This window comes from Pipistrellus kuhlii, unplaced genomic scaffold (genome assembly GCF_014108245.1).
Source record: "Pipistrellus kuhlii isolate mPipKuh1 unplaced genomic scaffold, mPipKuh1.p scaffold_m20_p_23, whole genome shotgun sequence".
Lineage (NCBI taxonomy): Eukaryota > Metazoa > Chordata > Mammalia > Chiroptera > Vespertilionidae > Pipistrellus > Pipistrellus kuhlii.
In genome coordinates, this window is record NW_023425522.1 from 6,391,482 (window position 1) to 6,417,621 (window position 26,140).

Sequence of the window (26,140 nt, forward strand, 5' to 3'; positions counted from 1 at the left end):
CGCGGCCCCGCCCCCAGCACCCGCAGCCCCGCCCATGGCTCCGCCCCGCCCATCGCGCCGGCCCCGCCCATCACTCTGGACCCCCTGATCGCTCCAGCTCAGCCATGGCGCTCGAAGGCCGGTGGGTGCTCGCCCTGTGGAGGGCCTGCAATATGCTGATGGCCGCCTTCTTCGCGCTGGCGGCCTTGGTACAGGTCAGCCCCCCCGGCCTCGGAGGCGGGCGAAGGGCGGAGGGCGGAGGGCGGTGGGAGAGGGCGCCGGGCTCCAGGCGCCTGGCCGGGCCGGCCTGCAGTGTAGAACAACGGGAATTGGGTGTTATGTTTCCGTAGCCCCCTAAGGCTTAGGCCTCCCCTACCTACGGGGTATGTTTGTTCCTACGACCGCAGCCCACCCGTCTCTTGTTTAAATGCTGGTGTTACTTCTTAGCAGAAGCAGCCCGGCGCTTTTCTTAATATCAGACCCCTGGATGAGACTGAACCGAATTCAGGACCTGGAAACAAAGCCCTTTAGAACACGATGAGGCCTTCAGGCCCCTCCTCATAGTTCTCCTGGTTCCTTGAGGCCCTCCTCATAGTTCTCCTGGTTCCTTGAGGCGGGAGGGCCGGCCTGGAACAATACTCCTAGGTGGCTCTTCTGTGTGGTTCAAAGCGTGAATGGATGTGCAGATCACCGCTGTGTTCAGCCCAGATCACCCGCTGCGCTGTGCTCAGCCCGAAGGCCCTTCCCCCATTGTGATATACCAAGCTGGGTCTTCCTTCTGTTTAAACCAGAAATTCAAACCAGAATATATAAATGAGTGCTCAATGGGTGCCTGTTGCAGCGTTTGCCAGGTAACAAATGACAGACTAATCAAAGAGCAGACCTGAGCTTGGAACCTGACAGTGAGTCTGATGTTTTGAATTCCAGGTGAATGATCCAGACGCAGAACTCTGGGTGGTGAGTCTGAACTGCTGTTCCCCCGTCGGGAAGAGCTGTGGATTGCAGCAAACACACAATATTACCTATTTGCTACCACCCCCTCCCTGTTGCAAATCAACATATGTTTGATTTCAACATATGTAGAAATCAAATCCTTTGTAAGCTCTTTCCCTTAAAATATTAGGTGGAAATTGGTCCAAGTGTGTGTGAACTCAGAATTTCTCAGAGACCCAGGGGTCTTCCAGCAGTATCTCCTTCAAATAAAATGGTCCAACTGAGGACACTTTTGACACAGAGGAGAACTCTCAAGGTCAACTGAACCATTCTATGTGAGTTCTACCCAGAGATTCCAACAGACATCTAACAGAAAAGGCAGGCTTAAGGTTTGTGCTAGTTTAGTGAGTTATATTTATAGGAAATAACTAAAGCCCACACACCTACAGTATACATTGAACCAATCTAAACCAGTGGTTCTCAACCCGTGGGTCACTAAGACATCCTCCATATCAGATATTTACATTACAATTCATAACAGTAGCAAAATTACAGTTATGAAGTAGCAACGAAAATCTTTTTATGGTTGGGGGTCACCACCACATGAGGAACTGTATTTCACAGGGGTCACGGCATTAGGAAGATTGAGAACCACTGCTCTGAACCATTTTTTCTTGGGGGGGAAGGAGGGGAGGGTTAGGAAGGGTGAATTATTCCACACACTTTCTAAATATCTAGATTGTGCCCAGTTTCTTTCAATACAGATATATAAGACTCTGCAATATCACTGATGAGATGATTTTAGGCTTTGGAATAATGTCAACCATGTACGGATTAGCAACAAGTGAAAAGCATTTGGAATTATAATGTAAAGTTCTAAGTCAGTTTTTTAGTTCAGAACTATATTCTCATATTGTCCAGATTCACATGTCCCTGCATCAATTGAATTTCCTCTTCTTCAGCATTCTAGCCTGCAGCCTGAGTTCCAAATATTATTTCTCTGCAGACAAGTCTCAAATATGCAGCAAACGGTGAAAGGCTTTCTGTTAGATATACTCACCTGTATGTCACACTGGGTCCTCAAATAGAGGACCTACCCAGCATCTTTCCACTGAAGCCCACTCCTCTTTATGACTCAACAATTTCTGTTATCAGCAGAATCATTCTCTGAGTCATCCTTGCTCAAAACTTGTCATCTCAAACATTTCTCTGGTCTTACTACTGTATTTGACATCCCCTCAAAAAAACCCAAGTAAAACAAAGTAATCCAGCAACAACAGAAAATCCAGTATAAGTCTAATTGCTTATCTGTACAGAATCTGTACATCTTAACTCACTTCATGCTTAGATGCCATAATATGAATAATAAGCACCATGTCGCCACAGACGTCCTCCCTCATTCCCAGTTTAGTCTCCATTACCTCCAAACACGGACCCTCGTAATAACTTCCTAATTCTTCTAGCTGCCTCGAATCTCTTCTACTGGGTTTTGCTTCCTACTTAGAAAACTTTTGTCATTTCTCAAGATGTCGAAGTTGAAACTCCAACTTGGCATTCAAGGCCCATCACAATTTGGCCTCAACCCACCTTTCAGCTTGGTCTTGGAAGCCCAGACCAGTTATAATAGTTACTGTACCTTGCGCCTAAAATTCCTGCATGTCTACTCACAAGCTTCAAAGTTTAACGTATATGCTATCTTATCCAAAAAAAAATTCTCTTCCTTTCCTGTAGGTTCCAGCCCTCCTTCTTTGCGCCTTTATTGTAGCACTATGCATTTTTCTTTGCATTGGAGTTGACTCTCTACATACCAACACCCAGGAGGACAGGGGCCGGTGCCTTCTTCTTGATGTCCTCAGGCAGCCTACCTTCTCAGAGCAGTCCTTCTCTTATTGACTCTTGAATAAATGAAAGAATAAATGTATGCACAGATGAATACTATGCTCCTGGACCCCGGGCCTTGTACTGCACCTTCCTCATTTCCATGTTCCCTACTTCATATTACCCATGAAGCGTACTTGTATCAAGATACATGCAGTGAAAATAATAGAATTCCTGACTAGCATCAGCTATAAAAATACAGAATTTCTCACTTAAAAGAAGTGCAGAGGCAGCTACTCCATGGTCAACAGCATCATCAAGGGCCTGGGTTTTTTGTCTCTTGTCTGCTCCTCAATGTGTGCTATATCCTCTCATGTTTACAGAGTGGCTGCTGTGACCCCCAACATCTCATCTCCAGACAAGAGCATCCCATGTAGGAAGAAACAAGGCAGGAGCAAAAGAGTGTTTGTCCTGTGCTTTCTGCCCTTTTATCCGGGAAGAAATCTTTCCCTAGGAGCCCTCAGGCAGGCTATTTAGGCTGTACACACAAATATGACTTATGGGCTGGGATCCATTCTGATTCATCAGCATCCATGCATGTTGATCAGCATCCATGCATGTAAGTACTTTAAGCATCAGCTTTGCTCCCAGACTTTACATTTCAGTGCTGGAATATGACGACAGCCCCTTGCTGACAAAAGGGGCTGGGAGAACAAGCGGGCTTTCCCATTCTTACAGTGGCAAGGGGACGAGGGAGGCAGTATGAGGAGTGACAAGGGCCGAATTAAACTAAATATTGTGAGTGAATAGTATGATGCCTTAGTTAAAAAAAAAATCCACCAACAGAAAAAAGACTATTAAAATGGGTTCTACTGAGCTATTATTTATACTGTGTTTTTGTTTGTTACTGAAAATTATTTTTAGCCTCTCTGCCCTCCAAAAATTATCTCATTCAAGAGAGAGAAAATAACTTAAATAAGGATTAACATGGCACAATGGCCATGGGAAACCATTACTTAATTTTAAGGATGACTTTGTTCAAATGTTTATAATGTACTGAAATGAGATCTTACTTTACTCTGTTAGTCACAAAAACATGACATATTTGAGTGCGCATGTTAAAAATCTCTGCCAGACATTTCTTACAGAAAGCACAGTGAAATACTGCACGGCCTGTGTGTGTTCAGTTTCTCTCCCTTGCGGTGGCTAAGCCATGTAGTTTTTCAGAGTGGGAAAACCACCCCCTCACTGCTCTTAGTGTGGTCTCTGGAACAGCAGCAACACCTTCCCCGGGAGCTACTAATTAGAGAAGCATAATCTCAGGCCCTACCCCAGAACTTAGAATCAGACCTACATTTTAATAAGATTCTGAGGTAATTTACATGCACATTAAAGAATGAAGCACTGGGCTAGCCCTCAGTAGCATGACTTCCCACCTGTGAGAGAGGACCTGCCCACATTGGCTAAGACACCAGGAATCATTAGGGAGGGAGTAGGAAAGACTAACAGAATCGGTATCATCTAGACACTCTCTCTCAAGAGAGTTCGAGACAGACATGTTTTGCCAAAACCAGTCTGGCTCAGAGCGTTGGCCTGCAGACTGAAAGATCCTAGGTTCGATTCTGGTGAAGGGCATGTACCTTTGTTGTGGGCACATCCCCAGTAGGATGTTTCTAACTCTCTATCCCTCTCTCTTCCTCTCTAAAAAAAATCAATAAAGTGTGTGTATATATATATATATATATATATATATATATATATATATATATAAAGACAGACATGTTTTTAGTGTCAGCAAATCACTTAAAACATTCAGCTCTGACAACTTCTAAATAAACTAAACGTTCTGTTGTAAGGATCACAATTAATGCAGTGACGCAACTACTTTTTGGGGAAACATGTTTTTATACACCCACCATCTCCTTACTTGTCCTGGGAAAGACCACGTTTCTTTTTCTTTCTTTTTTTCTTTTTTAATATATTTTATTGATTTTTTACAGAGAGGAAGAGAGAGGGATAGAGAGTTAGAAACATCAATGAGAGAAAATCATCGATCAGCTGCCTCTTGCACACCCCCTCCTAGGGATGTGCCTGCAACCAAGGTACATGCCCTTGACCGAAATCAAACCTGGGACCTCTCAGTCTATAGGCCGATGCTCTATCCACTGAGCCAAACTGGTTTCAGCAAGACCACGTTTCTTATAAACCCACCATCTCCTTACTTGCCCTTTTCCCGCAGCACACATGCAATAGCAGGTCTGCTTGCTATGAATGAGGCTTGAAAATAGGGCCCCTTCAGGGCCAGGCTTCCAAACTCCAAACCAACAGTTTCTGAGATGAGCCTGGCCTTACTGGGCACATCTGATTGACTGTGAGGGAACTTTCTGTGGTCTCACTTGCAGAGATGGAATCTTGGGCTGGATGGTCCATTGGTGCCAGACCCAGCAGGGCCACCTAGCTGATGGTGGCCCCTCCTGTCTTACTTGTCAAAGAGCATTTTCTTTAATGCAAGTGGGGAAGGGCCATTTGGGCATGGATGTTGCTTGGGAGAGATTAGGGGGTCAGTGATAACATGACAACCTGACATGGTGCGTGCCATAAAAACAGGTTACCAATGAAACCTACAGTAAATCATGGACTGTGATGGCCCCTGATGCCTTTCTTGACTTCAATACCTAACCCACGTGACTTCTTCTCTCTCTCTGCTAACAGGTTATATATGTGATTCCTACAGTGCTGACCTTTCTTGTTGGACTTGACCCTCTTGTCACAGGTATGAACCTTAGAGTCTGAATGGAGATTCTTAAAAAAATGCTTGTGAATGAAACAATGAAAAACAGAGGTTTACCATATATTGATTTTGTAACCTGCTTCGTGGACTCCATACATATATATCTATCCCAGATGGGTGTACACGTAAATGATTCACTCAAAGTAGCTGGTTTGTATTGCCCATAGAGCACTTCCTCAATTGTGGGCAAAACGTAGCTGCTTGCCTTGTATGGCCCGAAAAACTCTCAACAAACCTTAAGCTGGACAATTGTATACTATAAAGCAGTGCCTTAGGAAAAAATACATTAGTGACTATCATTTTCTTATTATTGGGGAATATTACCCTGCAAGTTATTCTTTACGTTCTTTAAGACAGCTTCTACTCGTAGGACTGGGGAGTTCACAGGGCCTCAGAATAAAAACTGAGTCTCACCTGGGTGGGGAAAACTCCCGTCTGCAGGTGCATGGGCTCCTTGTATAAGCCCGTAGAGCTCTGTCTGTATCTTTAAAGTGTGTTAGGGCTCCAGTCATTGCAAGCAAGGAAAAAAGCTAAACTCGAATGGGCTCCAAGCAGCAAAGTAGATGTACTGAGATACTTTACTGTCAAGGCAAAGGGTGCTAGCTTTGGGCACTGGGCTTAAAATTTTAACTGCTCTACTCTCAGTTCCATCGATTGCACTGACTTCAGTCTTAGGCCCCACGTAGTAGCCGGCAGGGCCAAGTCTACCTCTTCACTACACTAAGTCCCACATATGAGAGAACCAACTTCCCTGATGTTGTCACAGAAGTCTCAAGAACTGAGTTGTTGGCCCTGATTTGTCATCTGTTTATTCTGAGCTTGAGTGAAACATATTGACTGACCTAGCTTAGGTCCATGCGGCTAGGGTGGATTTTCAAGGAAAAGAAGGGTAGTCATCACAGAAAAAGGAATGCTGGACAGCAAAAATAGTAAATGTCCACCTAAGTTTATAATTACGGCTTTAACTTCCATGATGTCCCTCAAAACCAAACCAAACCCAGCCTATCCTGAGTGCTTTGTCTGAAAGCAGACCACAGCAAAGCACACACAGACTGGTTTTCTCTGGAATGTGATTCCGTGATTGGTTTTCAGATAACCTCATTTGGAAGAGTGTCGCAGCAGTCCTCGCGTTCTTTTGTTTGGTGTGGGCTGCCAGCTTGGCACACTACCTCATGCTTCATTCACAGTGGTTCGTCTTCCACGAGGAAGAAGGCAGGTGAGCACTGGCCTTTGCTCTCTGGGAGAAGTGGGAAGGAGAAAACCTGATCCTTCTTAACTCCTTATCTGTGCCTATCTCAAACTACACTATGAAAAGCAGGGAAGGTGTAATCTCCATTACAAGTTGAGGAAACTGAAGAAACAATGTACTCAAACCCAGCACCATCTAGCCCACGCCATGATCACTTCCCAGGCAGCATTGCATATTACATTACACTGACTTCAGTCTTGGGCCCCACAATGAGCAGCGGACCTTGGCCCCTTACAATGAGCAAAGATAATAGTCCAGTCTAATCAGGTGAAAACTCCATCAGCACTGACTCAGTTCTGGGTGAAGCCAGACTCTTACCTATAAGTGTGATCAGCCACCTGAGAGGTCAACCTGGTTCAGCTTGGCCCTGGTGTATCTCATGGCATCTCCCTTTGCCATGGACATTCATTCTTATCAACTCTCCCTTTGCTGCCTCCCTCCTGGCCAAACAGCCAGATTCCTTTACTTTTTATCCCACTGTTAACATCTGCAATACGAAGATTTTAGAGAGCTTTTAGTATCACTGGTGAGGTACTGCTATGTTATAAATCCTAGTCCTTGGAAAACTGGATCAGGTTGAGTCATTCAGTGGGAATTTAAACCAAATGAGTTGAATCACCTCCACCAACTTGGTGGGTGAACTCAAAGTGGGGTTTCCAGTGGTACTATGGCCAAATACAATTATTTTCTCCTCTCTGGGGGGGGGGGGGAAGTGCTTTTAACACATATTTCTAGCATTAGTCTGGCTCACTACAAATCATTTATCTTCACAAAGATATGGCCTGATCTCTGCAACATGGGCTCAAACCATTTGTGCTCTACCTAACACCACGCACTCTGAGGTTATCTAAAAAGAATACCTGATCAAGTTGAAATTTTCTTGGTTGTAGTATTCCACCCAGTGACATGAAGTGATTTAGCTGTGGTTCTGTTTTATTGGTTTTGTTTATTGTTCACTTCTAAGTTGGGGTACAGCCATGGAGTTCATATCTGCTTTATAAAATGGAATTTATTTTTACATAGGAATTTAAACAAAGAAAAAGTAATTTTTAAATCATACCAGACTTGAAAAATATTATATAGATGCTATATACAATATCTTGTGGGAAGCCATTCAACAACCAGAAATTACGTGTCATGAAGATAATGGGGTGATATGCATCTCACTTGCAGCCATGTCACAAAGATGAAATGTATGCTCTTTTATAGGGAGCTGTTTGGCCTGGTGCTTATCATAGCATGGATGAGTCTATGCCACAATTCATCAAAGTAAGTTTTCAAATCAGATGTGTTCAAGGTTGATCAGTTCAAGTAGGTTAGTGAGAATATTGAAACACAAATAAAAACAGTAATCTTTTGAAATAAAAATCTCCTCCCCTAAGGAAAGCTAATAGTTGATTCAAAGTTTCATGATCATTAATCATGAATACCAGTTCCCTACATGGCCCAGTGTAATCATATGGAGTTGCTAACATAAAGGGTGTTCTTCAGAAAGAAGGAAAAATGATCTCAGAAGGAAGCTTGGAGATTTAGGAAAGAATGAAGAGCAAATTTTTAAAATGTGTGAGTACATATAAATGAATATTAACTTTATAAAACAGTAATGATATTTTGTGGGCTTACACATCTAAAGAATAAAAATGCATGACAAGCATAGTATATGTTAGAAGGGGGTAAATGAAGGTACAGTATTCTAGAATCCTTAAATTATCTAGGAAGTAATACCAATTTATATTAGACTTTGATAAATCAAGAATTTATGTGGTAATCCTTAGGGTAACCATAAAAGAATGATTATAAAAGGCAGAAAAAGAGAAGGGGAAAAGATAGAACAGATGGGGAAAATAGGAAGCAGATGTTTAGAGAAACATAAGTATATAAGAAATCACATTAAATGTAAATGTTCTAAATATTCCAATTCAGAGTTCAAGATTTTCAACGTGGATAAAAAGATTAAAAAATCCACTAAACACTGCTTATAAAATTCACCTCTTAAATATATAGATACAGAAAGACTGAAAGTCAAAAGATGGAAAAAAATGCATGATCTAAATACCAATCTAATGAAAGTTAGTACATCAATTTTGAAAAGTAGACTTTAAGGGCAGAATTACAGAAAAAGGACTGTTGGTGATTAAACATTATTTTTAAATAAATCTTTATTGTTCAGGTTACAGATGTTCCTATTTTTTCCCCCTCATAGCTCTCATTTACCCAATCCCCCGCCACTCCATCCTTTTAACCCCCACCACTGTCCTTATCGATAGGTATAAGATTTTTGTCTGGTCTCACCCCTCACATCTCCTTCCGCCAGAGAATTGTCAGTCCACTCCAATTCTATTCCCCTGATTCTATTATATTCACCAGTTTATTCTGTTCATCAGATTTTTTATTCACTTGATTTTTAGATTCAATTGTTGATAGCTATGTATTTGTTGTCACTTTGTTGTTCATAATTTTTATCTTTAATTTTTTCTTCTTCTTCCTCTTCTTAAGGAATACCCTTCAGCATTTTATATAATCCTGGTTTGGTGGTGAACTTCTTTAGCTTTTTCTTATCTGTGAAGCTCTTTATCTGACCTTCAGTTCTAAATGGTAGCTTTGCTGGGTAATCTTGGTTGTAGGTTCGTGCTATTCATCACTTTGAATATTTCTTGCCACTCCCTTCTGGCCTGCAAAGTTTCTGTTGAGAAATCAGCTGACAGTCGTATGGGTACTCCCTTGTAGGTAACTAACTGTTTTTCTCTTGCTGCTTTCAAGATTCTTTGTCTTTTGCCCTTGGCATTTTAATTATGTGTCTTGGTGTGGTCCTCTTTGGATTCCTCTTGTTTGGGTTTCTCTATGCTTCCTGGACTTGTAAATCTATTTCTTTCAATGATACTATCATTATTTCTTCTAATAGGTTTTCAATATTTTCCTCTCTCTTCTTCTGGCACCCTCATAATTCAAATGTTGGTACGCCAGAAGTTGTCCCAGAGGCTCCTTAAACTATCTTCATATTTTTTTCTTTTTGTCTTTCTGGTTGGGTGTTTTCTGCTTCCTGATATTTCAAATCTTTCGTTTGATTCTTAGGGTCCTCTAGTCTACTGCTGAATTTCTATATATTATTCTTTATTTCAGACAGTGTATGCTTAATTTCTGACCAGTTCTTTTCCATTTTTTTATTATTTTTTTATTTACTTTTTTTTTTTTTTTTTGGCATTCTCATTAAGATCCTTGAAGGTCTCACTAAGTTCCTCAGAGGTTTCTAGAAGATTCTTGAATAACCTTATAACTATGGTTTTGAACTTTATATCCAGTAGTTTGCTTTCCTCCATTTCTTTCATTCGTGACATGTTTGTTTCTGCATTTTGGCTGCTTCCCTGTGTTAATGGAGTGGCTTTGTGTGGGAGGTGACCTATAGGGCCCAGTGGCTTAGCCTCCCCAGTCACCTGTGGTGGACACTCTTGGTGAACCCCTTTGTGAGATAGGTGCACAGTCTGGTTGTAGTTAAGCTTTGATTGCTATTGATACCCTGGGAGGCACTGACCTCCAGGCCAATTGGTTGTGAGGATTAGCTGTGTCTATAATGGTAGAACTGCTGAGCTGGAGAAACCCTTATGGGACAGGACTTGCTTTAATGCTCACTGAGTCTGCCTGAGTGTGTCACTTATGGATGTGAAGAGCTGAAATCTGGTGTCGTCTCACACTGATCACTAGGTACACTGGCTCCTGGAGATCCCAGGAGGGGCAACTCAGCTTCTGCCTGAGGCCACCCAGCAGGACCTACAGGGAGATCTGCAGATTTCTCCTTTGTTTGGGGTTTGGAAGTTTTGGAGCTGTTTGACCCAGCTGCAATTTGTTAGGCTAAGCTGCAAAAGGGCAGGCCATTCATATGCAAAAGCCACTGCACACAGCTCCAGTGTGTTTGTAAACTGGGCAGGGTCTCAGGGAATCACTAGGGCATGGCAAACAGCCATGACTGCCAGTCAGCCCCATCTGCGTCTCTACATCCCATACCCAATACAGTAAACAATGATTCCTGTGAGCAGCTCTGCAAGAAAGCCACCCTCTCTTTCCAACCTAATGCCAGACAGTCCAGCTTCTCCCTGTAGGAGTTTGGGTTCCCAGTCTCGCCTGAAACTGGAGTTCAGAGCAGTAGGGAGCTTGCATCTCCAGCCTGATTCTCATGCTTCCATAACTCCGCTTTTCCGTGTCTCTGCATGTCCTAGCTGGTTTCAATGCACTTTTTTCTTTCCTTCTAGTTGTAGAACTTCTACTCAGCCAGCTTTCCCGTGTTCTGGGTGATAATCGTTTTGTCTTTTAGTTGTAGTTTTGGTGTGGTTGTGAGAGGCAGTATGTACAGGTGCATACCTTATGCCACCATCTTGATTTCTCTAAACATTTTTTTAAATATCCAAACATATATAAAAGCAGAGAGACTAATAAACATAGTGAATTAGATGTACCTATCACCTACCTTAAACAATTTTCAATATATGCCGAGTCTTGTTTCATCTATATCACTGTCCTCTCCACACTTATTTTGAAATAAATCCGAGACATATTGTTTTATCTGTAAATATTTCAGTATCCTTAAAAGCACTTAAAAAATAACCACTCTACCATCATCACACACAAAAAATAAAAAATTCTTCAAAACTGAGTTTTCCATTCAATGTTTATAGTTTCCCAACTGTGCTGTAAATGCCTATTCATCTGTGTTCTATATTCCCAATAAATTCGTGATTAGATCTAGAGGCCTGGCCATATTCTGGTATTATTACTGCTACTTCTAAGCAAAACTACTTCATGGCTGGTATTATGTACTTCCATCATAATATACATAATGCCTAGCTGTTTCTTTGCATTAATAGTCTTTATGATTACTGCCTAAGCCCATTAATTCAAGTTGCAAAATGATGCTATTCTAATTATACCATTCCTTGATTATTAGTTGGAAAACTTCTATAAAGAGAAACTTCCACTTACCAAGTCTTTGAGATGTAGATCGTTAGAGGAAAAGGGAAAAAGGGAGTTCTTAATTTACCAGTTATCAAAATAATGAGTCTCATGCCTGGGCATCTTCCAAGAGTGATCATTGCGTTTTGTTTATGTTCTGTTGTTTTTGATTCTTTAAAGCCATGGGTTTCACCATAGTTTGTTTTTCTATGCCATGGAAGTTATCTTTATTGATTCTTTAGCTGTTTATCTTTAACCAGTGGCACTTATTCAGGTTTGGAACTTGAGTTCTTTTTGACATAATCATAGTAATCTTTGATTGCTTTTTGGTATGACAAAATGTTCCAAGATAATGTTGTACATCTTAAGCCCCAGACCTGGTATCAACTATTTTCCCAAGAAAGCCCTGGTTATTTTCAGTAGGTAATGGTATTTAGAGGTCACAATCCAGGCATAAGCAGTGCTTGTTGCTACTGGATCAGTTGATTATTTTTTTTTTAGTGCACAGAGCCAAGGAATTCTCATGTATGTGTAATGTATATATATTATATAATAAAAAGATAATCTATAATAATAAAAGCATAATATGTAAATCAACCAAACGACCAAACAGCAGAACGACCGTCCAGGCAACCGTACTATGCCATGCACTGGTGCCAGGCCAGCCAAGGCACGTGCAGTGCAATTGGTCAGGGGGGCCCCACCATTGCCCCACAGAATGAGGCCCGGGCAACCCTCTGCAGGGCAATCAATAGGGGACTCTGCTACCAATTGCCCCAAAGAGGGAGGCCCAGGCTACCTGGCTGGTGACACTGTGGCAGGTGGGTGGGGACTTCCTCTGCACTGTAATCTGGGGGCCCTGCAATCATTCACCCTGCAGAGGAAGGCCTAGGCCATCTGGCCTGGTGTCCCCAGCGGGAAGCCCAGGTCACCGGCCAGCGATGCTGTGGCGGGTGTGCAGGGTTGGCCAACAATTGCCCCACAGAGGGAGATACAGGCCAGCCAAGCAATTGCACCCCACACCACCCCACACCTGTCACCTGCAGAGGGAGGAGACTGATGGCTGGGGTAGGAGGTACAGAGCTGCACAGATGGCAAGCAGTGGCAGTGGCAGGGGCAAGTTCAGCTGCAAGGCAGGTCCAGTGCTGGCAGCTGGGGGGAGGAAAGCCCCAATAGGCCCTGATCTCTGGCCAGGCCTAGGGACCCTACCCAAGGGGTCCTGGATTGCAGGAGGGTGCAAGTGGGGCAGAGAGACACGCCCCTGCTCGAATTTCATGCACTGGGCCTCTAGTTTTACATATATACTTAAAAACATCTTATGTGTTCCTACTAATCCCAGCAGTCCAAATTTAAAACCACAAATTTTCATTTAACCTTATCAGCAATCTTACAATTCCTTTTAATCATGTCAAAAAAATCTCATCTTAACTAAAATACAGAAAAAACTTCCTGAATAATCAATGGCAAGAGAGAACCTTGACCCCTGAGGGCTGAAAATGGAGACCATATAGACTGTTGTAAAAAAAAAAAAAAAATCTCATCCCAATATCAACATAACTCATTTGACTTATCCCACAATACAAACACCACCTCAGAATAACAATATGATTACTAAATATTTCTTTGAAGTATTTTTGTTTTGTTTTGAAACAGCTCTCTAAGGGATGTATATTCAAATTGCTTGAGATAGTTACTCTATGTACTAACCCTAACAAGGGAATACAGTTAATGTTTCTTTCATTTCTAGGAAAAACTTTATTAATAATATATTTTGTTTCATAATATAAAGTCTATTCAAAGAACCCTAAAGGCAAATTTACAAAACAAAGTATATTCAAAGAAATCTAGCTTTTTAGTCCCCCAACCCTATACCTTCTTATCTACATGTAGAACATTTTTTCAATTTTATGGCTTATCCTTTCATTGTTTCTTAGTAGAGAAAATATATGCACTTATTTGTATTGCTGCTTATCTTAGAGAATATACAATGTCCTCTCTGATTTTTCCATCACTAAATGCAAAAAACCACTCAGTAGTATATACAAATTTTCATCATCTGCTGATAGGTCCAGAGTATGCAATCTTTTGCTGTTAAATATAATTCTAAGAGTATATTGTCAAAATTTTGAATTTTTATTAATCATAATTGAGAAATAGGTAGATTTAATTTTTAAATATGTTTTTATTGATTTCAGAGAGGGAGAGAAATATCGATGATAGAGAATCATTATTGATTGCCTGCCTCCTGCACACCCCCTACTGGGGATTGAACCCAGCACCCAGGCATGTGCCCTTGACCAGAATAGAAACTAGGACCCTTCATCCACAGGCCAACGCTCTATCCACTGAACCAAACAGGTTAGAGAGAGAAATGGGTAGTTGTAATTTGTATTATGAGCAAAGGTGAGCATATTTGCATATGCTTAAAATCCATTTGCATTTTTCATATAAAATATTGGCTCATCTCTGAGAAATACAGGTTTAATCTGTTTCTAAGGTTATTATTCTGTTTTTAGAAGTTCTTTATATACAATGGCTATCAACACTTTGTGATATGTTAGAAATTTTTTTTTCGCAGTCTCTTATCCTCCTTTTACTTTGCCATGAAAATGCTTTAAGTGTAACCAAATATAGCAATGGTTTCCCTTATTGCTTTTGGATTTGGAGTCATAAGAAATCTCTTTTTTCTGAAGTATAGCAAGTTTTCTTCTAATACATGTATAGTTTCATTTTTACATTTAAATCTTTGATCTACAAGGTATCCCAAAGTGTATACACACTTTGAATGATTATAAAGTCAGTTTATTAATATACAGTTCATTTTCTAAATTTAAAATTCTATAGAAATGAATAATTGTTTTTGGTCAATGCCTGTTTTCAAACTGATGACCATTCTGGTCCAGGCATTGCTGATAATGCGAAGCAAAGGAATAGCTTCATCAAGAATCATTTTGCTATGTATTTGTGTGCCCTCAATTCAACTGTTGCCAGTTTTGTACCATAAACTTTATTCTTATGTATTACAATAAAAAAATCTAGTGGATAAACTTTGTTCAAAGTTTAGTCTGGTTTCACCCAGTATTTCAAATTAGTTAAACCTAAAAAGGAGTGAAAATTAAGTGAGTTATCAGCTGTTAAGTGTGTACACATCTTTTTTGGGGGACATGAGGTGTTTGAGTAATTATAAAAAGCAGTGTCTGTACTTCAACTGGATTTTCAAACTTTCTGTAGCTTTTAAGGATGAATTTCCTTTGTTCAAAGCTTACTCTGGCTGAAAAGAAACATCAATTGAGCTATCAGCTGTTAAAGGTGTGTGTACATGCTTTTGGGACTCCCTGTTATTTAGAATTTATCCTAGTGTGATTGTATAAAAAATTGAGTCAACATTATCCCTTTTGGCTATCCGGTAATCTCAACACCACATATTATTTGGATTTAAGATGCCAAAGAAAGACATTTTTTTAATGACTAAAAATTCATTAAATCAGGGAGTATAATAAACCATTATATCAGATGGGTAAGAATTCTAAATTTGTATTATATAAAACTAATAATATAGCCTCAAAATAGATAAAACAAAAATTGGCAAAATAGAAACATTGAAAAATTGACAATCATCTTGGGAGACTTTCAGGCACTAACTAATAGGTCAAGAAAATAAAACAAAACTCGATAAGGATACAGACAATTTGAGCTACACAATAAGAAACTTCACCTAGGAAGGCCCCACCTGCGGGGCAAGATGGAGTTGCTGCAGGTCTTCAGGCGAGGACTGCAGCAGGTCAGCGGCCACAACGGCCTCCGAGGCTGGCTGCGAATGCTCTTCAGGACAAATGATGTGAGGGTTGGTACGTTGGTGGGGGAAGACAAATATGGAAACAAATACTATGAAGACAACAAGCAGGTTTTTGGCGGTCACCGATGGGTTATATATAATACACTACTGAAATGAATGGCAAAGATACATTCTGGGATGTGGATGGAAGCATGGTGCCCCCGGAGTGGCACCATTGGCTTCATTGTATGACTGATGATCCTCCAACAACAAAACCACCGACTGCTCGTAAATTCATTTGGACAAACCATAAATTCAACCTGAGTGGCACTTCAGAGCAGTATGTACCTTATTCCACCACTAGAAAGAAGATTCACGAGTGGGTCCCACCTTCAACACCTTACAAATAAAGACACTGAACAATTTAAACATGTAAAATATGAGGCTTTTCATGTAATTGCACTTTTACTGCTTACTGTTAATTAAAATAATTTGATTAAACAAAAAATAAAAGAAACTTCACCTAATGGATGTACACAGAATACTAGCATCAAGAATGGCAGAATTCACATTCTTCTCAAATACACATTTAATATTTACAAAAAGATTAGATGTTGAGCCACGAAAGACCCAAAAAATATAAGAGAAATTAAGCTAGAAATCATTAACAAAAATAATTAGACAATTATCATATACTTGGAAATTAGGAAATACACTACCAAATAATATTTGGGTAAGAGAAATTACATGGACTTTCGTAGATACTTTGAACATAATGGAGTAACATATATTAAAATTTGTGGAATGCAGCCGAAACCGGTTTGGCTCAGTGGATAGAGTGTCGGTCTGCGGACTGAAAGGTCCCAGGTTCGATTCCGGTCAGGGGCATGTACATTGGTTGTGGGCACATCCCCGGTGGGGGGTGTGCAAGAGGCAGCTGGCCGATGTTTCTCTCTCGACGTTTCTAGCTCTCTATCTCTCTCCCTTCCTCTCTGTAAGAAATCAATAAAAATATTTTTTAAAAAATAATAAAAAAAATAAAATTTGTGGAATGAAGCTAAAAATCATGCTTAGAAAAGTATAGCCTAAACACATATATTTAAAAAACAAAAAAGAAAGGGAACAAAGCCAACGAGCTAAGCTTCCAAAAACTTAGGAATTCCCCAAGTCAAGAAGTTATAAAAAGAGCATCAAATTAAACCTAAAGAAACAAGAAAAAAATAAGCATAAAAACAGAAACCAGTGAAATGCAACATAAAAGAGGTCAAATATTCATTCTCTGAAATGACTTATAAAATTGGTAAGCCCTGGCAAAATAATAAGAGAGCAAAGAAAAACAGGCACAAATAACCAATAGCAGGGATGAAAAACAGAACATTACTAAATTCTAATATATATTGCAAAACTCATAAGTGGGTAGTATGAACAAATTTTTTGTCGATAATTTTGAAAATGTAGGCAAAAATGGACAAATTCGTTAAAAAATACAGGTTATCAAAAGTGACACAAGAAGTACTCAAAACAGTCCCATAATATTAAATAAATTGAGTTCATAATTATAATTTTTCCTAAAAGAAAACTAGACTAAATGGCAAATTCTATCCAACATTTAAGGAAGAAATAATGTCAAACTTCAACAAAGAACAGTAAAAGAAGAAACACTTTCCAATTCATTTTATTAGGGTAGAATATTCTTGATATTAAAATTGATAATACAAAACAAAAAAAACAAAGCAAAAGGAAGTTATATGGCAATCTCACTTATGACCACAGATGGAAAAATGTTAAACAAAACATTAGCAAATTAAATCCTGCAATATATAACCCAACCACCAAGCTGTGTTTATTCAAGGAAAACAGATGGTTTTAATATTTTTTTTTAATTTATTTTTTTAATATATTTTATTGATTTTTTTTTTTGCCCCCCTCCCTCCCTCCCACACATCCTCTCCCTCCCCAGAGTTTTGTGTCCATTGGTTGTACTTATATGCATGTATAAAAGTCCTTCGGTTGATCTATTATCTCCCCCAGATCTTCCTCCCCTCCCCGATGTAATTTGACAGTCTACTTGTTGATATACTGTCTCTATATCTATCTTTTGGTTCATCAGTTTATAATGCTCTTTATTATCCACAAATGAGTGAGGTCATGTGGTGTTTCTCTTTCATTGATTGGCTTATTTCACTCAGCATGATGTTCTCCAATTCCATCCAGGTTGCTGCAAATGATGAGAATTCCTTCTTTTTTATGGCAGCATAGTATTCCATTGTGTAGATGTACCATGGTTTTTGGATCCAATCATCTGCTGACGGACACTTAGGCTGTTTCCAAATTCTGGCTATTGTAGATTGTGCTGCTATGAACATAGGGGTGCATATATCCTTTCTGATTGGTGTTTCTAGTTTCTTGGGATATATTCCTAGAAGTGGGATGACTGGATCAAATGGGAGTTCCATTTTCAGTTTTTTGAGGAAACTCCACACTATTCTCCACAGTGGTTGCACCAGTCTGCATTCCCACCAGCAGTGCATGAGGGTTCCTTTTTCTCCGCAACCTCGCCAACACTTGTCGTTTGTTGATTTGTTGATGTTGGCCATTCTGACAGGTGTGAGATAGTACCGCATTGTTGTTTTGATTTGCATCTCTCGGACAATTAGTGACTTTGAGCATGTTTTCATGTGCCTTTTGGCCTTCCTTCTGTCTTTTGAAAATGTTCTATTTAGGTCCATTGCCCATTTTTTAATTGGATTATTTATCTTCCTTTTATTTAGTTGTATAAGCTGTTTGTAGATGTTGGAGATTAAACCTTTATCTATGTTCTCTCACACTGTGGGCTTTCTTGTTGTTTTGTTGATGGTTTCTTTTGCTGTAAAAAAGCTTTTTATTTTGATGTAGTCCCATTTGTTTATTTTCTCTTTAGCTTCCATTGCACTAGGGGTAGTATCAGCAAAGAAGTTCTTTTGGCATACGTCTGAGATTTTGCTGCCTGTGGATGCTTCTAGTATTTTTATGGTTTCCCGTCTGATGTTTAAGTCCTGTATCCATTTTGAGTTTATTTTTGTGAATGGTGTAAGTTGGTGATCTAGTTTCATTCTTTTGCATGTGTCTGTCCAATTTTCCCAACACCATTTATTGAAGAAACTTCCTTGACTCCATTGTATATTCGTGCCTCCTTTGTCAAATATTAATTGAGAATAGTGATTTGGGTTGATATCTGGGTTCTCGATTCGATTCCATTGATCTATATGTCTGTTCTTGTGCCAGTACCAGGCTGTTTTGAGAACAGTGGCTTTGTAATATAGTTTGAAGTCTGGTATTGAGATCCCTCCTACTTTACTCTTCATTCTCAGGATTGCTGTGGCTATTCGGGGTCTTTTATTGTTCCAAATGAACTTTTGGAGAGTTCTTTCTAGGTCAGTGAAATATGTCGTTGGTATTTTACTGGGGAGTTCATCGAACCTATAGATTGCTTTAGGAAGTATGGACATTTTGATGATGTTGATCCTACCAATCCATGAACATGGTATGTTCTTCCATCTCCTTCCATCTTCCTCTATCTCTTTTTTCAGTGTCGTGTAGTTTTCCGCATATAAGTCCTTTACTTCCTTAGTTAAATTTATTCCTAGGTATCTTAATTTTTTTGGTGCGATGGTAAATGGAATTGCTTTTTTAGTCTCTGTTTCTGCAGTTTCTCAGTTGGTGTATAGAAAAGCCATGGATTTCTTGGCATTAATTTTGTATCCTGCTACATTGCCAAATTATTTATTAAGTCAATTAGTTTTTTAATGGAGTCTTTTGGGTTTTTTATGTATAATATCATGTCATCTGCAAATAAGGATAACTTTACTTCTTCTTTTCCAATTTGGATGCCTTTTATTTCCTCCTCTTGTCTAATTGCAATGGCTAGTACTTCCAGTACTATGTCAAATAGGAGTGGCGAGAGTGGGCATCCCTGTCTTGTTCCTATTCTTAGAGGGAATGGTTTTAGTTTTTGCCCATTGAGTATAATGTTGGCTGTGGGTTTATCATATATAGCTTTTATTATGTTGAGGTATGATCCTTGTACTCCCACCTTGTTAAGAGTTTTTATCAGAAAAGGGTGTTGGATTTTATTGAATGCTTTTTCTGCATCAATTGATATGACTATATGATTTTTATCTTTCAATTTGTTTATGTGATGTATCAAGTTTATTGATTTGCGGATATTGTACCATCCTTCCATTCCTGGAATAAATCCTACTTGGTCATGGTGTATGATCTTTGTGATGTTCTTCTGGAGTCGATTTGCTAGAATTTTGTTGAGGATTTTGGCATCGATGTTCATGAGGGATATTGGCCTGTAATTCTCTTTCATTGAGTTGTCTTTATCTGGTTTTGGTATTAGGGTGATGTTGGCTTCATAGAAGGAATTTGGAAGTGTTCCTTCCTCTTGGATTTTTTGGAATAGTCTGAGGAGGATAGTTTTTAGTTCTTCCTTGAATGTTTGGTAAAACTCCCCTGTGAAGCCATTTGGCCCTGGGCTTTTGTTTGCTGGAAGCTTTTTGATGACTGTTTCAATTTCTTCCCAAGTCACTGGTTTATTGAGATTTTTAGATTCTTCCTGATTGAGTTTTGGAAGATTATATTTTTCTAGGAATATGTCCATTTCCTCCAGGTTGTTCAGTTTGTTGGAGTTGTTCATAGTATTTTGTAACAATCCGTTGTATTTCGGTGGGGGTCTGTTGTTATTTCACCTCTTTCATTTCTGATTTTGTTTATTTGGGTCCTCTCTCTTTGTTTCTTGGTCTGGCTAGAGGTCCATCTATCTTGTTTATCCTTTCAAAGAACCAGCTCTTGGTTTTGTTGATCTTATGTATTGTTTCTTTGGTCTCTATGTCGTTTATCTGTGCTCTGATTTTTGTTATTTCCTTCCTTCTACTTACCCTGGGCTGTTCTTGTTGCTCTTTTTCTAACTCTGAGTTGTAGAGTTAGATCATTTATTATACTTTTTTCTAGTTTTTTGCAATAGGCTTGTAAGGATATGAACTTCCCTCTCAAAACTGCTTTTGCTGTGTCCCATAGATTTTGGATTGTTATGTTTTCATTATCATTTGTTTCCAGGATGTTTTTAATTTCTTCCTTGATTTCTCTGGTAACCCAGTCCTTGTTTAATAGCATACTGTTTAGTCTCCATGTGTTTGATTTCTTTGGATTATTTTTATTATAGTTAATTTCCAGTTTTACGCCATTATGGTCTGAGAAGATGCTTGATATGATTTCTATCTTCTTGAATTTGAAGAGACTTTGCCTATGTCCCAAAATGTGGTCTATCTTTGAGAATGTCCCATGTGCATTTGAGAAGAATGTATATTCTGTGGCTTTGGGGTGGAATGTTCTGAAGATGTCAATTAATTCCATCTGGTCTAGTGAGTCATTTAGGATTGATATTTCTTTGCTGATTTTTTGTTTAGATGATTTGTCGAAGGGTGACAGTGGGGTATTAAAGTCTCCTACTATGATTGTATTGCTGTTAATCTCTCCCTTAATGTCCTCCAGAAGTTTTTTTATGCTCCCGTATTGGGTGCATATACAATATATTTACCAGGGTTATTTCTTCTTGTTTGATTGCTCCCTTTAGTATTATGAAGTGGCCTTCATTGTCTCTTGTTATGTCCTTCACTCTGAGATCTAATTTGTCAGATATAAAAGTATTGCTACCCCAGCTTTCTTTTCATTTCCATTTTCCTGGAAAAACTTTTTCCATCCCTTCACCCTCAGTTTGTGTGCATCTCTTTTTCTGAGGTGGGTTTCTTCTAGACAACAGATGTATGGGTCTTGTTTTCTTATCCAATCTGTTACCCTATGTCTTTTGATTGGAGCATTTAAACCATTTACATTTAATGTTATTAATGATAGGTACTCATTTGATGCTATTTTTATTCTATACCCCTGTGTTCCTTCTTCGCTTCCTCTTTATTTTTACAGTAGACCCTTTAGCATTTCTTGCATTGCTGGTTTGGTGGAGATAAATTCCTTTAGTCTTTGTCTGTGAAGCTCCTGATTTCCCCTTCAATTTTGATTGATAGTCTTGCTTGGTACAGTATTCTTGGATTCAGACCCTTTCTTTGCATGACTTTGTATATTTCATCCCATTCCCTTCTGGCCTTTTAAGTTTCTGTTGAGAAATCAGTTGTTAGTCTGATGGGGGTTCCTTTATATGTAACTTTCTGTCTCTCTCTGGCTGCTTTTAAGATTCTAACTTTGTCATTGGTGTTTGCCAATTTAATTATAATATGTCTTGGCATCGGTCTTCTGGGATCCATTTTGCTTGGGACTCTGCGAGCATCTTGGATTTGTGTGGGTTTTTTCTTCTCTATCTCAGGAAAATTTTCTGTCATTATTTCTTGAAATACGTTTTCCATATCTATCTCGGTTTTCTTTCCTTCCGGAACCCCTATTATTCGAATATTGTTTTGTTTTGCATTGTCCCAAAGCTCCCATAGGCTCTCCTCCTGCTTTTTAATTTTTTTTTCTAGAAGCTGCTCTAATTGGGTATTTTTTTCCATCTTGTCTTCTAGCTCACTGATGCGATCCTCTGCTTCTTCTAGTCTGCTCTTGATGCTTTCTATTGAGTTCTTCATAGTAGTGATGTCATTTCTCATTTCATCTTGAGTCATCTTCATTTCCTCTTGGGTTTTTTTCATTTCCTCTTGGGTCTTACTCATATTGTCAAATTTGTCTTCCATTCTTTTTAGCCATCTTAAGATCGTTACTCTGAATTCTTGCTCTGGTAGGTTGCTTGCCTCTCTATCGTTTACTTCCTTTTCTGGTGAAGCCTGCTTTTCTTTCATATGCAGGCTGTTTTTTGGTCTCCCCATGATCTAGGATGTCTGGTTGTGTAGTTCTCTCTCTCCTTCTTTGATTTAACGGCACAAAATACAACACAACCAGGTACAACACACAAGGCACTGAATAGAAATGTGTTTGCGATATTAATAACCACCAATAAGGGTGACTAGAACCCAGCTAACAAAACATACAATCAAACAAAAAGCATAGGCAAATCAATCTTATAAAAGAAAAGCATACAACTTCAGTAAAGTTAACATTCAACATACAACTTCAAAGAGTTAGAGAGAAAGACTATTTTGTTTTTTTTGTTTTGTTTTGTTTTTAGGACAACTGCGAGGGAGGTGTGAATGGGTTTGGAGCAGGTAGTTGGAAATTAGATATATACAAGTAGGGTGAAATTTTAGGAGGGGGTAGACAGAAGGAATGGGGGAAATCTAGAGCAGGAAAGGGTTAAGATAAACAGGGTATCAAAGGAAAAGATTGGAAAGAGGGTGAAGGCATAAAGGTAGGGTTGAGATAGAATAAAGCGTTGGAGAAAGAAGGATAGATAAAGACTGTAGAACAGTAATCCTGAAATTTAAAAAAAAAAAAAAAAATATATATATATATATATATATATATATATATATATAATCAAATGAAATAAAAATAGTAAAAATAAACAAAAGAAAATAAGATGAAAAAGGTAAATTAGTAGTAATAATGATTACATATACAATGTAATAATTATCAAGATAAAATCAAGTGAGGAAAAAGAAAAAAAAATAGTTTCTTGAGTAAACGTTGCAAATAATGAAAACAAAAATAAAAAACAAAAATTTAAAAATTAAAAAAATAATAAAATTAAAAAAATTTAATTAAAATTTGCAGTAATGAAGCTGGAACTACGGAGTGGGGGAGGGGGCAGGTCCGAGCAACTGGAATCTCCCGCAACTCTCCAATATCCCTTTAAGCCGGATCCAAATGTGTTGCTCTTTAGATATCTCCCCCGTTAGGAGCCCTGTCCTCTTTCAAGGGTGACAACAGCCCAACAGCGGGGGCTTCTACTTGTAATCACCGCCCTTGTCCTCCAGCTTCCGCGAGCACGCTCTGTGCGCGCAGGCTTTTTGTTTTCGCCGCGAGCGCTCTCCACCCTCTCCCCACGAAATCTGACCTTTTCGCTGAGCAGTGGGGCAATCCTGTGAGGGCAGGTGTTCGCGCCGCCTGGGATCCGCGTTCTGGGGGTCACAGATGCTTGGTGGTCGCTGCGGCTGTGGATATTCAGGACTCTGACATGATCCTATCTTCCTCTCAAGATGGCGAGGTTTCCCCGTCCAAGCCGGTAGGTAGCTCCGGGCAGGGACACAGCCCTCGTAGGTGCTTCCCTGTGAGGGGCACCTCTGTCAGCAGCCCCCCAGCAGTTTCTTCTGGTGTTCACTATCTCCCAGCTTGCCAATAAACACTCACAGCACAAGACCCTCAGTTGCTCTCTCTTTCTGCTTCGGGAGAGGGCTCAGAATCCGCCCATCTATTCTTCCGCCATCTTACCTCCTCTTGGTTTTAATATTTAAAGAACTACAATGCTTTCTACATTAACAGAATAAAAGAAAACAATCTTCTCAATCTATACAAAAAGAGCATTTGATAAAATTCAACATCCATTCATAGTAAGAGCTCTCGGGAAATAGGCATACAAGGGAAGATAACATGAGAAAGGGTATCTATGCCAAAGCATGGTAGGTAATAGTGAGCAGGTGAAACTTTCCCTCTGCGATCAGGGATGAGGTGAGGTTAGTCACTACTGACACTTCTACTCAACGTTGTTCTAGCTCTGTCCTAACCAGTATAAGGCAAGAAGAAGAAGGCTCAAAGACTGAGAAGGAAAAAATAAATGTTTATTATTTACGGTGACATGATTGCATACATAAAAAAATCAAAAAGAATCTAAAAAGTTATTTGTGTAAGTGACTATAACATGATTGCTGGATACTAGGTCAACAGTACTTTTATCAGCAAGTAACAAAATAATAACACAAAGTTAGCATTCATAATAACATAATAAAATTAATATCCCGAGGACTAAATCTAGCAGAGATGCAAAATATTTCTACACAAAACTATAAAATATTATAAGAGAAATTAAATAAGACCTATGTATTGAAATAATGAAGACCTAAGTAATTATCCAGTGGCAGTATAGGCTAAAATCTATTACTAGCAAAAGGACAAATTAATGAAACAAAATAGAATCTAGAAAGATCCATCCACACGTAGCCTCTTGACTTATGACACAATGGCCCTGCAGGTAGCAAAGAAAGGCAGTCTTCAATGAACAATGCTGGAGCAATTGAATAGCATAAAGGAAAGAAGTGAAACAACCCTTACCTTACAACTTTTATAAAAATCAGTTCCAGGTGGATTATAGATTTAATGTGAAAGCAAAACAGCAAAACTTAGAAAAGATAACTAAATATTTTCCAGACCTCTGGGAAGTTTTCTTAAACAGGACACAAAAATCATTATGAAAAAATAAATTTTAACATTGTTTAATTAGTCAACCACTTCAGCTCCTCAAATAATCACCTAAGACATCATGTAGTGGGAACAGCTTTTTGCAACACATGTAAACAACCAGGATTTGCATTAAAAATATATACATTTATAAGATCAATGTTATAGCTCAGTGTTTTTTAGAAAGGATCATACAAAAAAGTAATGATGTATTTTACCAAATTCTATCTTTATACTTGTTTTCAAGGTAACCTATAATTTTTACTGGATTTTCATTTATGATAATTTTTGTGTCTTTATAGGAATCCAATTGGTGGAAGAATTCGGGTGGTTATTGCCAGTATAACTGCTGTTTTACCATTTATTGCATGGCTCTACATAAGTATTACCAAGGAGATGCAATCCCTCTGGACAACTCACTGCAAGATGTGTTAATGAAATGAAGAATCCTGTTCTTAAAATGAGAATATTCCATTTTTATAAACATGAATTTTTTTTTTTTTAATCCCAGAAATGTAAGGCTGACTACATTAAAACACAGGGTTGGATGGGACTAGTAAGAGTCGGGGTCGGACATCCTATTGTCATAGTGTAGTACAAAAGGCAGTTGGGAAAAGTTAAGAAATATGAATTCTAACTCAGCTTCCCCACTACCTATGTGACTTGGAAAATATTAAAAAAAAAAACTCTGGTGGTTATTTCTTTATCTATAACCCAGGATTAAAACGAGATCTACTTAGGAAGTTGGAAGGATCAAACTAGATATTATGAGAGCACTCTGAAAATATAAAGTGCTTGCAAAGGGCTACTACACATGATTAAAATACAGGGAAGCAGGGCTTAACCAATATGACAGAAACAGAGGTTCAAGAGGGGACTGTCTCCCTGACCTAATCTCAATACATTTAACTGTACAGCGCCATGAGTTAAATGAGGACCCCAGATGAATCAAATAAGCAAGCATGTCTTGGAAAGGAAAATTAGATAAAGGAATTTGGAATCAAAAAGAGAATATTAATTACATTATAAATGAAAAATAAGACTGAAGTCTATTTTATAATCTATTATAAAAATGATTTTCAAAAGTAACCCTGGGCCCTCACTGGATAGAGTGTCAGCCTGCGGACTGAAAAGTCCCAGGTTCAATTACGGTCAAGGGGATATACCTTGATTGCAGGCACATCCCCAGAATGAGGTGTGCAGGAGGCAGCCGATCGATGTTTCTCTCTCATCGATGTTTCTCTCTCATCGATGTTTCCAACTCTCTATCTCTCTCCCTTCCTCTCTGTAAAAAAAAAAAATCAATAAAAAATCAATAAAATATATATTTTTT

The 26,140-nt window shown here is 39.0% G+C and overlaps 2 protein-coding genes and 1 long non-coding RNA gene across 6 annotated transcripts; 2 read left to right on the forward strand and 1 right to left on the reverse strand.

Annotated features, from left to right (window-relative positions):
• On the forward strand, positions 1–25,481 carry TMEM220 (transmembrane protein 220). Of its 4 annotated transcripts, XM_036452231.2 has the most exons (7): positions 1–54; positions 103–194; positions 907–936; positions 5,443–5,503; positions 6,614–6,737; positions 7,980–8,039; positions 25,110–25,481. In XM_036452231.2, exons 2-7 carry the CDS (start codon positions 105–107, stop codon positions 25,240–25,242), a joined length of 498 nt encoding a protein of 165 aa, XP_036308124.1. In that variant the 5' UTR covers positions 1–54; positions 103–104; the 3' UTR covers positions 25,243–25,481. The 4 variants fall into 4 exon arrangements, with proteins under 4 accessions (XP_036308124.1, XP_036308123.1, XP_036308125.1 ...); XM_036452230.2 differs by lacking the exon at positions 1–54 and having other exon boundaries at positions 61–194; XM_036452232.2 differs by lacking the exons at positions 1–54; positions 907–936 and having other exon boundaries at positions 61–194.
• Positions 15,153–16,296, reverse strand: LOC123652940. The gene is made up of 2 exons (XR_006742526.1): positions 16,010–16,296; positions 15,153–15,426 (listed from the first exon to the last, which is right to left on the reverse strand). It is a non-coding gene; the product is annotated as an uncharacterized LOC123652940 (long non-coding RNA).
• Positions 15,427–15,994, forward strand: LOC118726913 (NADH dehydrogenase [ubiquinone] 1 alpha subcomplex subunit 12-like). The gene is given in 2 exon segments (XM_036452235.1): positions 15,427–15,642; positions 15,645–15,994. Coding segments are annotated over 2 exon segments (441 nt in total). The 5' UTR covers positions 15,427–15,453; the 3' UTR covers positions 15,897–15,994.
• Positions 25,482–26,140: the final 659 nt, after the last annotated feature.

Bases quoted from the DNA above. Each gene is read 5' to 3' on its own strand.
- TMEM220 (XM_036452231.2), top strand. From the start codon at position 105: ATGGCGCTCGAAGGCCGGTGGGTGCTCGCCCTGTGGAGGGCCTGCAAT. The intron at 6,738-7,979 runs GTGAGCACTGGC...GCTCTTTTATAG, and splicing joins TTCCACGAGGAAGAAGGCAG to GGAGCTGTTTGGCCTGGTGC. The intron at 8,040-25,109 runs GTAAGTTTTCAA...GTGTCTTTATAG, and splicing joins CTATGCCACAATTCATCAAA to GAATCCAATTGGTGGAAGAA.